A 14,082-nucleotide genomic window follows, 5' to 3' on the forward strand; every position below is an offset into this window, starting at 1 on the left:
CTCCCACTGTGACATACTAAAATTTTATATAAATTTTACATGTCGACTTTTACATTTTGTGCCGCTTTCCATAAAACCATTAACTTTTTTAATGGCCTTATCCACTTGAGATGCTCCTTTTAATGTCTTGTGAGCCTGAAGCCCCAAATTCCTCAACTCTTCCCCATCATCCAAACTTTCCCCATTCAAAATATAATTGTTACTTTTTCTTAACTTACACTTAATGACATTGAATTCCATCTGCCATTTTTTTTTTGCCCATTCCACCACCTTATAACTATCCCCTTGCAGCTTCCTTTAGTTCTCTGAATGATTTACTGTGCCTATTTTAGTATTGTCTGCAGTCCAAATCATTGACATACACAATGAACAGAACGGTCCCAGAGCAGAACCTTGTGGGACATCACTACCCACTTCCAACCACTCTTGAGAAACTACCCTTAAATCCCTACTCTGTTGCTTCCCTTCCAGCTAATTTTTAATCCAGTATGCTACCCTTGCCGCACTTACATACCCCTTCATCTTCAACATGTTGAGAACTGCATGTCTACTCCCCTGTGAGCAATTGTGCTGAGGCAGAATATTGGGCGTGGTTTCTGATGGAGAAACACTTGAACGTGTTTCTACCAACTGTGCATACATTGATTTAGTTTGCTTAGCTTGTCTCTGGAAAAAGTGGTAGATTATAGTTTAAATATAGTTTATAACTTTCTTTAGAAGTACTTATTATCTCGCCAGATATTTTATATCGGATTTGGGTTGCTTGTCTGATGGTTTCCAAGGTTTTAAGGTTTACCTGTCTAGAAATGTTGTGCCGTTAAGCATTTTTTTTTTCCCCTCCCCAAGGCATCAGAACCTGTGGATCCTTTCTTTCGTGAAGATGACGATGATGAAGAGGAAGATGATGAATCTCGCTCCTGGAGACGATGATGGGATTTAGAACTTTCACTCTATCGTCGTGAACTTTTGTGCATCTTTTTGTGTTTAAATATATTTACTAATTTTACAGAAACATTTTTATTGTATTTAAAGAAAAAAAAATGGGTTTGCGACATTTTGGTGAAAAATACAAAAAGCTTCGTATTTTCCTTTCAGTGCTTTTAGGACACGTGCCCCAAAGGAGGTAAATCACAGAATGTTTCAGGAAAAAAAATATATAGGGGAGATAGGGAATAACCAGATGTGCATTCTGCTTGTAGCAGAGGTTGTTGTATGAATGTATATTAAAATTGTGTATATACTTTGCCTTTTTTTTGATCAGAAGAACATACATTTAAGCCTGTAAGTAAATTTTTGATAGAGGTGTTTTTTTCCCCCTTTTTTTAAAAGAAAATAACAATTGAAACACCAGAATACATCTGGCAGGGAGAGTGGATTTATAGCAAGTGTTGAGTTCTGTATAAAAACAATTCCGGTTGGAAGGGCAGTGGAGTGGTTGCTTTGTTAATGGGGGGATTCATTGTAGTATAACCCTATAAAGAGCTTTTTATGTTTTTCCTCAGCCGTGTTGGTGGGGAAGATAGTGACCACCTTCCGGTAAGCAAAAAAGATACTGTAGAACCAAGATGGCAGCTGTTAACCAATACTAAATTTACTTGGATAGAATACAGTTATCCTTGAAGATGAGGTATGTGAATGGTAAATGTTTACAAAACCATAAGACATTTAAAGCTGCAATGTCCCACTAATTAAAATTTAAGTGCTAAACTAAATCATTTTATAATTTGCTATTTATTGAAACCTGTTTTTAAAAAAAAAAAAAGGACATTTCTGCGCGCCCTCATTGCTTGAGTTTGTTTTCTGTAGTTGGCTGTACATTATTGATCTGTTTTTATTCAGTTTGCTTTACTCTGCTACCACCCTAGGACAGTTAAAATATTAAACATGGTAACGAACGCATCGCGTTTGATATTATACCGATGATGTGCTGAATAGGGGAATGATGTCGCACCTCAGTGGATCAGTACATTCAACCTCAGCTCTTCATTCCTCAATTCAAGATGGCAATTCTGGTAAAAGAGCAAGATTGCTCCTTTATATTTCAATTAAAAAAAAAAAAAAAATTAAATTGCTTATAACTGACAATATCGATACTATATAGGCAATTCTTTTGGTCAGTGATAGAAAAGATTGCTCCTTTTAAATTTGTCAGGTATACAGAAGAGATTTTTATTATCATCTAGAAGTCTCTTCAGCCACCGTTCCTGATTGCTATCCTGTGATTCATACTGGAAAGTGCGGGTGTTTAGACATCAACCAAGGACAGGTTAAACAGACTTCACATATTGAGATCTGTGGAGGGCAAAAAAGTAGTTATTTTCTTCATGATTAACATATCTGGGTGAGTTCTAGAATTTTAATTGCTGTGGACAATTTTGTATCACATGGAGTAGTTCAGCCACAATGACAGTCCTGATAATGGTAATCCACGTGCAGAAGCATCAGTTAGCTTCCAGTCAACATATACTGTAATGCATAATCTTTTTTTCTTGCACCTATAACCTGTTTGCCGCAAAATCGGATTTAGGTATTGGGAGTTCAGAGTAAAATATTGAATTTCTGTTGCACAGTTCCTTGTGTATTTTTACTTGCAGTGGAGTAACTTGCAAAATGTTGGCGCTTTCTAATGTTGCTAATTTGATAGACTATAGATATAATAGTAGTCACAAAGTTTATACAGAACATCTGCAGACCTGATAATATGTCCAGTGAAGGTAAAAGACTGCATACTACAAAAAATATTCACTAAACAGAAATATAGTGCCAATGTAAAACGCTTAAGGATTTAAATTTTCTGAAATTAAAAGAAATATGCACTTCTAGGTACACGCTTAACTGGTGCATATTAATTTACATTTTCAATTTGTGTGGCAATGCAGCTTTAAATGGAACATAGAGCTATTGCATATGCAAAAACTCTGGTGAAATATGGGTGTGAAAAATATTTAAGATGGTGTAACGGGTGACCATTTTGCAGTTACCCCTTTTGAGGTTTATTAAGAAAAAATCTTAATTAACCCATTTGTATCTTGACCCAGCTGAAAGCCATAATGAGTCTAGATTGGGGGGGGATTCCAGTTCTGTCCTGTAAGGGTTAATGCCTGTTGGTATCTTGAAAACCCTGAATTTTTAACATCTGTGTTCTACAGTTCTTTTTTATACAAAAAAAAACAGTGACTGCTGCCTGGAATATTTGAGCATTAGTTTTGATGACTATTTCAGAAGATGGAATGGTTAGATGCGAAGAACTGGAAACAGTGCCATCTTGTGATAAAGTATAACCCACTTACCATCACTCTGTTCTGCCACAATCCACATATGATATATGCTAACTACGTGACTTCATAAATCACTGCAAAAAGTAGCTACTTTATCCTAATATCTGCTAACAGCAGTGATGGTCTGCTAGTGGAATCCTCAATAATATCCATTCATGAACATTGCAGCATCTTGCGCAACTGTCCTCAAGATTCTCGAGGTTGTTGCTGGTGTATGTAACTCTTCTATGTTTGACAATGTATAATTGGTATAAATTATATGGCGTGGCTGATATTACAACTGACCAGACATGGAATAACTCTCCTTTCCCTCCCTCTTTACATCAGAGTGAAATGGTGATTAATGGTTCCAGAGATTAATTTCAAGGTTGGAATTTAATTTTGGCGTCAGATAGTTTTTATAAAAATTTAAAAAAAAATGGGAGGGGATGCTTGACTACAACTTTTATGGTTTACAATATCATCTGAGCCCCTCGGGTTAATGCTTTATAATTACTCCCAGGAATCTACCGTACCAGATGCCATGCCACCTACACTATGCATTATACCATATGTTGCACAATTCGAGCAAACACCAAGTAATTTCCGTATAAATTTCATTAAAATGCTTAGCTAGAAACTAGGAGTTAAAGCTTAGCCTTCTAACCTAGCTGGGATCGATCTTGGCTTTAGCCCTTTGATACATTAACATGTGGAATAGCCTTGACAGTTGAGTTCCTTGTTTTAATTTTTTTTGTCAGCTATTGTGCAGGATGCCTACAACCTTTGTTCATCCTATTTTTGTTTTACTTCCTTATAGTGCCTCTACTCCCTTTGTTGGTCCTTTTGCTTTGTCCCGTTTAATGTCCTGCACCATTCAATTAGAACACAGTTGGAAAACTGTTTGTGATAAAGGGAAGGCTGCACTTTTACTTGTGTCTTTTTAATTGGTCTATATAGCTATTTGCTATCATGAAGAGGGAGGAGGGATAGAGTGGAACTATAGTTTGAGGAGGCCGCTGCCACGTGATCTTTGAGGGGAAATATCTTGGTGGACCCACCAACAAAAAAAGATGCATTGTGTGAAAGGGGAGTCGTTGCAGTTGTTTGAAGGTGTTTAGAATTTGCCATTGTAGATTTTTTTGTGGGTGAGGAACAGTCTGATATCCTATGACCTTTTTCTTTTGTAAGTAAATACTTGTATAATAGAGTTTATTCCGAATTGTGGACATGTAGAACATCAATGTATTTTTAGGTTGTTTATGCTAAAATGTGAATTCAGTGCAAGTTTCTTGCACTTTTCAGTAAAATGTTACTTCATTGGGTGATATTGTTGCTGAATTTGTAACAGTTTATACGTTTGGATTTATGTCTTTATTTCTGTTTTACTGATTGTATCTGAATTTCTAATAGAGGCATGTTCACATTTGAAATAAAGTCCCACAGTGGAATGGTTTGCAATATGAAACATTAAAAAAAAAATTAAAAATTATACATATGTGGATATAGAGGGAAAAAAATGGAAAAGTTTCAAAAGAATGATTAAAAAATGGAAGAAGTTTAAAAGAATGATTTAAAAAAAAAAGGAAAAAAAGTTTAAAAAAGAATGATTTAAAAAAAAAAAAAAAAAATTAGTCATCTTTAAAAAAAAAAAGAACCATTCCAAAAAAAATTAACCAAGTTCACAAAAGAGCTATAACCAATTGCACTCTGTGTTGGTGCTGTGTTTAGTTTATTTTTTGTTTCAGCTGGACAGTATCTCGGTTTTTGTCACTTAAATGGTAAGTATAAAATTCACCTTGCAGGAAGGTTGTCACAATATATGCACAATGAAGGCTGGTTTCAGTCTGAAGTGGTGGTGGAACATGAGGATCCCAAGTGTGAGTTATTTCACTGCTTATCCAAGTTTGAAAGTGCAATTGCACTTATGCATACAAACCCAATATGAAGAAATTCCAGGTAAAGTCCTTGGTTATGAGTTGGTAATGTACCACGAGAGGAAAATAACAAAAAAAAACTCTGAAAGCTAAAAATGGAAATTTAGAGGGGAATATAACAAAATGCTGACAATACACAGCAAGTCTTTCAGCATCTGTGGAGAAAAGAAGATGGGCCAACCTTTCCAATATAGACCCTTCATCAAAATGGTCTGACAACGAGTCTGCTGCAGCTCAAACTGTAACTCACCCTTTCCCTCTAAAGATGCAGATGGACCTGCTGTGCATTTCCAGCACTTTGTGCTTTTATCCCACTTTACCCTGGTTTGGTCTGTACTAGTATAGCCATTCCTCTTATTGGCAGACCTGCTTATCATTGTCTTTCTGGCCTGTCTTCACCTTTGTTGTATTAATTAACTACGGATCTGCGGTGCTGGTGTGGTTAAGGCTTCTGCTGTTCTCAGTAAGTGCTCATATATTGTTAGTCGTTCTTTGTTTCGCTCAGCTGAAGCCGTGTAGACAGTTTTTCTGGTAAATGGAATAAGCGTACTGAGCATGCTATAAAGATATTCTCCAACCACGTTCTCATTCAGATTTTGAAAATGTAAGGGGCCACTTGTTATTTTCAGAGGTCAAGTATAAGGTTTTAAAACTCGTAGTATACATTTCTTACAATATTACTAGAAACCCTGTATCTAACCCAATGATCTCACTGGGACTTGATGTTACCTTGTGACACCAAAACCCCCTTTGTATAGTCGGGAGGCATAACATCCATTGACATTCAATCTGTCAAGTTAATGGAGCATTAATCCTTAGTGGATAAGTTTAGTCTTCTAGTTTGCTAATGGGAAAGGACATTGTCCAGGCAGTTGTATTTTTATAGCTAAGTGATGATTTTTGGAGGTATCCGTGGCACTCTAGAGGAGTCAGGCTATTTGGCAGTCTTTTCAATTGCATTCAGCAGGTGCAAGGTTGGGATGGCGGGGGTGGGGGGGATGTTTAAACATTGTTGATGTACAAGGTGTATCAGTTTATTTTGAAATTCTTTGAAAGCCTAAAAATCATTCTGTAAGTAGTTACGGTCATTTTCTTGTACCTCTGTGCCCTGTTGGTGTAATTTAAGTCTTTGTTCTCAGTATTTTACCAATGTAACTTCAGCTAACATTACTGTTTTATGCATCATGTTGTATGGAGATGTTAGCACCCTGCCATTGAGACTACAGCCTTGATCTCGGTAAAGTGTTGTATAATACTACTGTGGTAAATGATATTGGGGGAAAAATTCAAGCTGGTTAGCGCCTCCAGTTAGTGCCTGGCGGGGGCATGAGAATGAGGTTCTGCAGCATCAATCAAACTCCCCTTTAAGAACTGGAAAGCGCCTGTGGCAATGATGACTTGTGATTAGACTGCACCTGATATTGGTCAGCGCTTCGAGTTTAACGCCACTGAGCTAGGCGATTAGCGCTTGATTTAGCACTCCAATCCTTTGTGCAATGAGACTTAATTTTGCGTGCAGTCTGAAGCATTAGCGCCTGGTGCTAATTCTCAAAATTTTCAAAAGTTAGCACCCATTCCTGGGCTATAATGAAATTCTCCCCCATTGTCCTTATAATTCAATCTCAATCCCCATTTTAGGAGATCACAGCATGAGGGAGAAAGGAATAGAAGGATATGTTGATGGGGTTACATGAAGAAAGGTGGGAGGAGGCTCGTGTGGACCTGTTGGGCTGAATGGCCTATTTCTGTGCTGTGAACACAATGTAACTACGTAACTGCCCAATTGTATCATTATCCAATCTTGGAGCACTGTGATGGTTTGCACAGTGCTACCTTGCGCAGTCTTGTTAATGGAATCTTATCATTGCTTTCAAGAGCAGGGGCAGAGCTAGGCTTGGCTGACTGGGGCGGGGGGTGGTATCGAACTCAAGATTTGGCCGACTTGGCATGAAGGAGCCTGAGCTGGGAACAAGGGAATACCGATTTACCTAGTCCAAAGGCCAATCTGTGAAACACAGACTTGCAAGCCGAACTTGGAGGCTGAAGACGGGTGACGTATACGTTCCTGGGAGCAAAATGAAGGTGGTCTTCTAAAGCCACATTGGTCAATCTCAATGATTCGGGGGGGGGGGGGGGGAGGTGGGTGTCATGACCCATGCGACCCCTCCCCCCACTGGCTCCGCCGCTCCTCAGGAGTGTGCTGCGTTACATGGTGTTATCAATGTAACTTCAACCTTGACTTGCGGAGAGTATCATGACATACTGCAGTGTTGGATTACACTGCCCTATCTTTGCAGCTTCAGTCCCTGTGCTGCTCTAATTTGCTGATTTGCATTGTCTTGTCCATGCCGGCGTTTATGCTCCACTCGAGCCTCCTCCCATCTTTCCTCCATCTAACTCTATCAGCATAACCCTCTATTCCCTTCTCCCTCATATGCTTGTCCAGCCTCCCCTTAAATGCATCTCTACTATTTGCTTCTACCACTCCCTGTGGCAGCAAGTTCCACAATCTCACCACTCTTTGGGTAAAGAAGTTTCTTCTGAATTCCCTATTGGATTTCTTGGTGACTATCTTGTATTGATGGCCTCTAGTTATGCTCTAGATTACACTGCCTTGTCAATATAATTTCAGCTCTAATTCCAAGGAGAGTACATTATGGTACTTCAGTGCTGGATTGCAATGTCATGTTGAAGTAACCTCAACCATAATCCATGAAGAGTTCTGCACCCTACTTGAACACTGGATTTCACTACGTTATTGATGTAACTTCAGGCTTGGTCTCGGAGAGTATTGTGCTGTGACGCAGTGCTTTATTATGCTGCCCTGTCAAAGGAATTCAATCCTTCTCTCGAGAATATTGTACCACAACACTGGATTACATGGTCCTGTTGATTAAAATTCAGCCCTGCTCTGGAGTTGATTGTGCTGAATGCATTCATGCAATTCAGGTCCCTTGTGCATTCCCGACTTCCTTTGCCTCACTTTTGGCAGCCGTGCCTTCAGCTGTCTAGGCCCCAAGCTCTGTAATTCCTTCCCTAAACCCCTCCACCTCTCTCTCACTCCTCCTTTAAGATGCTCCTTAAAACCTACCTCTGACCAAGCTTTTGGTCACCTGTCCTAATGTCTCTTTCTTTGGCTTGGTCAGTTTTTGTCTGGCAGCGCTCCTTGGGATGTTTTACTACGTTAAAGGCGCTATATAAAAGCAAGTTGTTGTTGAATTAGTGTGTCCTTTCATTTTTATCCTCATCTCAGGAGAGTGCTGTACTTTTCTCCCTTGTTGCAGTACACTGTACTGCCAGTGTAACATCTGCCATGAGTTGTGTTACAGCAATCAATCTTTCCATGGTAGAGAGAACTTTCAGACAGCATATATATCTTTATAAGACTATAGAAGAAGGATATGATGAGGCTGTTCAACATTCACTGGCTAGAATTCTCAGTTACCAAGACTTGATGCTATTGCATACCAACCAAGGAGATTTTATGTCACCTCTTGAATCCAAAGTGGATGGGCGTTGCTGTGGTTTGATGTCAGTTCTCCAAACAGGAAGGAAATCATTCAAAATCAGTACAATCAATAGTGAGCCCATGTGTTGAGTGCAGCTGTACAAAGACATTACTAACTGCAAGGTTGTTGAGATCATCGCAATAGGAGTGAGATTTCTGATCGGAAAGAGTGAGAAACTGAATATCCATTCAAAAGTATTTGGACTGTTTATTTTTCGGTGCAAGATGCATCAAAATAATTTGAACCAAAGAATGAGAGTCATTCAAAATTTTACTAGGCTTATTTCAACAGCACTTCCCAACCCCATGACCTCTACCACCAAGAAGAACAAGAGCAACAATGTCTTAGGAACACCATCACCTCCAAGCTGAACAACATCCTGCCTTCACTGTTGCTGAGTCAAAATCTTGGAATTCCCTGCCTAACATCATCACCACAAGGACTGCAATAGCTCAAGAAGGCGAGCCACTACCACCTTCGTAGGGTAACTAGAGATGGTCAGTACATCTGGCCTTGAGAAGTTTGCAACTGTGACTATTCACACTTCCGATAATGATCATCTAGACAGCTTAATATTTCAGTGCCCGATAATTAGTGCTAAAGTGGCGTTGATTCACTTTTCATTTATGACTCACTAGCCATTGGGTTAGAGGAGAGAGAGGAGGCGTATGGTTAGGGGAAATAACTTAGTGGCCCGGATTTTCCGGGGCCTATGGCCATGTATGCACAGCGGTCGTTAAGTGTCCCGCAAGTTCCGTGTTTCCGCATGCGTTGCGCATGCAAGAAAACCTGGAACTTGCGATCTGTCAAGTTTCAGCTTGACAGATCGTACGAATCCGAAGGAAATGGACATTCGCTGGCGCAGGGTCCAACTACTGCCCAGTGAATGTCCACAACTCTTGTGCCTGGTAAAAGCAGGCGTAAGACCTTTTACCAGCGTAAGGGTTTAAATAAATAGTAAAATAACTGTTTAAATGATTTAAAAAATTTCAAAGACCATCAAAATTAGTTTAGGTTATTTTTGGCCCCTTTAAAAATGTTTAAATTTTTGTTTTAAATGTTTAAATTGTATTTTAATTCATTTTAAACGTGATGATTTATTTTTATTTAGGTTATGTGAAAATGTATTTTTTATGTCATTCCTATTATGCTTATGGGGATCCTGTACGTAAATGGAATCCCCATAAGCATGGGCATAGTGGTTAGCACTGTTGCCTCACAGCGCCAGGAACCCGGGTTCGAATCCGGCCTCGGGTGACTGTCTGTGTGGAGTTTGCACATTCTCCCCGTGTTTGCGTGGGTTTTCTCCGGGTGCTCCGGTTTCCTCCCACAGTCCAAAGATGTGCTGGTTAGGTTGATTGGCTATGATAAATTGACCCTTAGTGTTAGGGGGATTAAATACGTGGGGTTACGGGGATAGGGTGGGATATGTGTTGGTGTAGGGGTTACGGGGATCGGGTGGGATATGTGTCGGTGCAGGCTCGATGGGCCGAAATGGCCTCTATCTGCACTGTGGGGTTTCTGTGATTTCTGTGAATGGGAGTCTTCCTTTTTAATTGGTCGGGCCGGTCCACGTGATCCCAGGGACGCTTTTGCAACCGCATACGCCCCTGGGATCCGTGGGTCTTTACGCAGGCATACGTCTGCAGGTCCAGGACCGCAAGAGTCTGACGATCCAGAGGCACCAGATAAGTGTGGAGTTCACTTGCGGATCGGAGGCATTCGGCCGAGGGAAGCCTCCGATCACAATTTCAGGTCCAGTGTCTTTTTCTGAACTGCAAATTTAAGGTTTAACTATTTTAACGGCTGCCTTCTGAGTTTAGTTACTGTTCTCTGAATTTAGCCCTTGACTGACATATCTTTGTTCTGTTTTACTGATTTTGCAGGTTTAGACATAGTGCCACAGGTACCCTGGCTCTGATCATTGATTGATGAGCTGTACTGACCTTTTTATCCAGACAACTGATGTTAGGTTTCTTTTTTATCAATTGGAATTTGTTGAGTCATCTAAGAATATGTAAGTACTGAATCTTTTTTTTACTGTAGAAGTTGAGTGCTTAAGATATAGAACTTACAGCAGAGAAGAAGGCCTTTATGCCCCATTGTGCTAGTGCTAGCTTTTAACTGGACCTGTGTACTTTTAATTCTATTTCCCTGCCCTTTTCCAATATCTTTTTATTTCCTACCTTTTCAAATGCTGATCCAATTCCCTTTCAAATAATATCGTAGTCTCTGCCTCAATAGCCATTTGTGGTAAAACATTCCATGTTCTAAATACACTAGGTGAAAAAAATCTCCCAACCGCCTCCTTCATACTTCTTGTGGTAATCTGCGTCTGTGCTCCATTGATGCTGCTTCTTTTGCTACGTACCTTGATAATTTTGAAAGCCTATTTAGATGAGCCCCTTCACCTTCTCGTTCCAGGGGGAAAATGCCCCAATTATTCGAGCCTTTCTTCGTAACTATAACCTTTCATTCCTGGTGGTATGGAATGTATCTGTCTTGTTGTAAACAGGGCCCAAAATCCTGACGGTGCTGGGACTCTGTCGAAAGTGCAAAGGGGCGTGACTTCCACCCATCATGAAATTGTGGTGCCAACTCCTGCCATAAATTTTGGGGTCAGCTAATTCGAATATACCAGCCTGCAACGTCTGAAACATGACAGGAATATGGCCAAAACTGGGGTGACGGGCAGGGGTTTTACCCAGATGGGCCTGAATGTTAGCCAGATGAGTAGTAGTTGCAGGGTGGGGGGGCTGCTTTGGAGTGGTGGTGAAAATTAGTTGGAGGGGAAGCAGAGATCTGGTGCAGCAGCAGCATATAAAACCTATTCCTGCTTAAAGGGCTATGGCAGCACTGGGGGCAGCAGACAACCTCAGCAATGAGGATGGCAGTAAGGGGCAAAATTAGAGCAGCCAACGGCAGGGATTGTGACTTGGATATCATAACGGACATATGGAGATGGAGTGTTTGGGATTTGGGGACGAGAGACCTGCAAAGCATATGGTGCACATTCTGTGGAGGGATGTGGCCGTGGCAGTGAGTGCTAGTTGGTGAACACCTAGGACTCCTTTGCAGTGCAGAAAGATGTTTAATAACCTCACCAGAGCATCTAAGGTAAGCTATCTGCTTCTCCATGACCTTTCTTTCCAGTTCTTTATATGTGTGGCACTCTTCATTCATTGTCTTCTTGGTTGCAGAGGAGTCAAGAGGTGAAAGTGAGATCTGTCAGTGGTGAGCAGAGCTTCCATAGAATTCAGCCCTGGTTCCTGAGCCTGCCTGCATGCTCAGATCTCTGGGGTTCCTGCTCTAAAAAGAAGGATGCTGGATGAACTCCACACTAAGACTGATGGAAAGTGTCACAGTGGACTCCAATGCCATCTTTGTGCCAAAATCCAAGAAGGATTTTTACACAATGCAGCACTACCTGGAGTTGGTGGCGTTTGCACGAGCAGCTACATCTGCCTTTCCACGCCCCCCCAACCCCTGTAACCTTCCAGACCAGTCAGTGCATTCAAAGTGGATGCTTTGACCACTGGACCTTCGGGGACTATTTGAAGGGAATGGTTAAAGCTATGACAGCTTTGGTATGAGGTGTCTGGCCTCCCACTGATCAGTGGGCACTTAGAAGCAGCACGAGTGGAATGGCCAAAATCCGTCTTCATGATACCGTCCTCTTGACAGCTCGTGCGACTTTTCTAGCCAGCTCCCTCAGACATCCGCTTATGTTGGTGCCAGGTTGCCCATGCCCTGCCTGCTATAGTCAAAGCGGTTGATCTGTCTGTATGTCCTCTATACACTCAAAAGTTAGAGACAGACAGACAGATCAACCGCTTTTTTATATATATAGATAGATATCAAAAGAAAGCTTATGATTATGGAAGTGTCATAGGCGTATTTACTTTTTGGTCAGACAAAAATTGTTCGGACAGTATACAAAAAACGGACAACTCCGCTCATTAGCGTTGAGTGACGTGATGGTTGACCAATCCTACAGTTGAGTGACCTGATGGTTGACCAATCGGTGTGTCACGGGGGGCGTTTCATTGCGTGTGTGGGCGGGCCTAATCCTTCTGAGCTGAGGTGAGTGGCTGCCATCTTGATTCCTAACTATTGATTTATTTTTCCCACTTTCTGTGTGTGTGGAGGGGATTTTATCCAACACAAATTTGGTACTTAGGAGCCCAACTAGCTCATTATATAATTTGCGTGTAATAAATGAGTCCAGTATGTGATTTATTTCTCGAGGTCTTAAATCCCAGTTTGGTGATGATGGAAGAATCGATGAGTGAAAGGTGAGGGAAAGAGCGAGGCCTGTATCGGATTTCCCCGTTTAAAAAAAAAATACACACTCCTCACAAACACTCATAGCGACAAACCTCACAGGACAACTCAATCTGCTTGGAAGTTGCTCGAACTTCATTTGCGCTCGCGCTGCAGCCTCAGTCCAACCGTCAACAACAACAAGCCCCGGAGGCACGCGCACGTCCACCCAGGGACGTTGAGAAGATGGGTGAAGGAGCCGGCGGGCACGGACAGCATCGCGCGATCTCCGTGCTGGCCGGTAGCTCCAGCGAGAAGCGGCCTTCCCCGACCCGCTCGCTGCTCTTAATACCCCGTTAGGTTCTTTTTGTTTCCGTGAGCCGCGGAAAGAGACGCACGATTGGTGGGGGTGGGGGGGTCACCGATTGCATTGAAGACCGCGCGTGCGCAGTCGGTAAGGAACTGGCGTCTTATGGCGTGTGTGGGCGGGAGAGAGGGTGAGTGTCTGTTGCTGGGGGAGCTGAGAGAAGGGGAGGGGAGGGGCTGCGGTGCGACCAATCGGCTCCTTCTCACGTCACCTAGCAACAGTAACCAGGGAAGCTACTTTGTGTTTGGAAAAAATGGCCTTGCGTCTTATCTATTTATTGACTTTAAACAGCCACTCTCTGCCCAGTGCAACCTCTGCCGATTGTCTGTCAGTGCTTTGTGTTCCCCCAGTGGTTAGTCCACGTATAATGATTGACTCTTGGAAGTAAAGCAGCTCCTTCACAATTCACAATTCAAATCGCTTTATTGGCATGATAAGGTACATCTTATGTTGCCAAAGCATCAAAATACATTTATGGTTGAACACATAAACGCGGTTCTATTCCCTCTCTGTCTTTCTCTCTCTCTCTGTCTGTCTCTCTCCTCCCCCTCTCTCCTCCCCCTCTCCCCTCCCCCCTCTCTCCTCTCTCCTCCCCCCCTCTCTCCTCCCCCCTCCTCCTCCCCCTCCCACCTCTCTCCTCCCCCCTCTCCCCTCTCCCCTCCCCCCTCTCTCCTCCCCCCTCTCTCCTCCCCCCTCTCTCCTCCCCCTCTCCCCTCCCCCCTCCCCCCCTCTCTCCTCCCCCCCTCTCC

General features: G+C 42.0%; 1 protein-coding gene across 6 annotated transcripts in view; it reads left to right on the forward strand.

The window, feature by feature from the left end:
* rbm27 (RNA binding motif protein 27) overlaps positions 1-14,082 on the forward strand; it is a 211,438-nt gene that overhangs the window by 181,460 nt on the left and 15,896 nt on the right. For all 6 annotated transcript variants that reach the window (XM_085995831.1, XM_085995832.1, XM_085995834.1 and 3 more), the window contains 2 exons: positions 847-9,200; positions 10,590-10,720. In XM_085995831.1, coding sequence (XP_085851957.1) covers positions 847-930 — 84 coding nt within the window. In that variant the 3' untranslated portion in view covers positions 931-9,200; positions 10,590-10,720. The remainder of the gene's footprint in view (positions 1-846; positions 9,201-10,589; positions 10,721-14,082) is intronic.

Source organism: Somniosus microcephalus, chromosome 8 (assembly GCF_052327205.1).
Source record: "Somniosus microcephalus isolate GS21.2 chromosome 8, FLI_Smic_1.0, whole genome shotgun sequence".
Classification (NCBI taxonomy): Eukaryota; Metazoa; Chordata; class Chondrichthyes; order Squaliformes; family Somniosidae; genus Somniosus; species Somniosus microcephalus.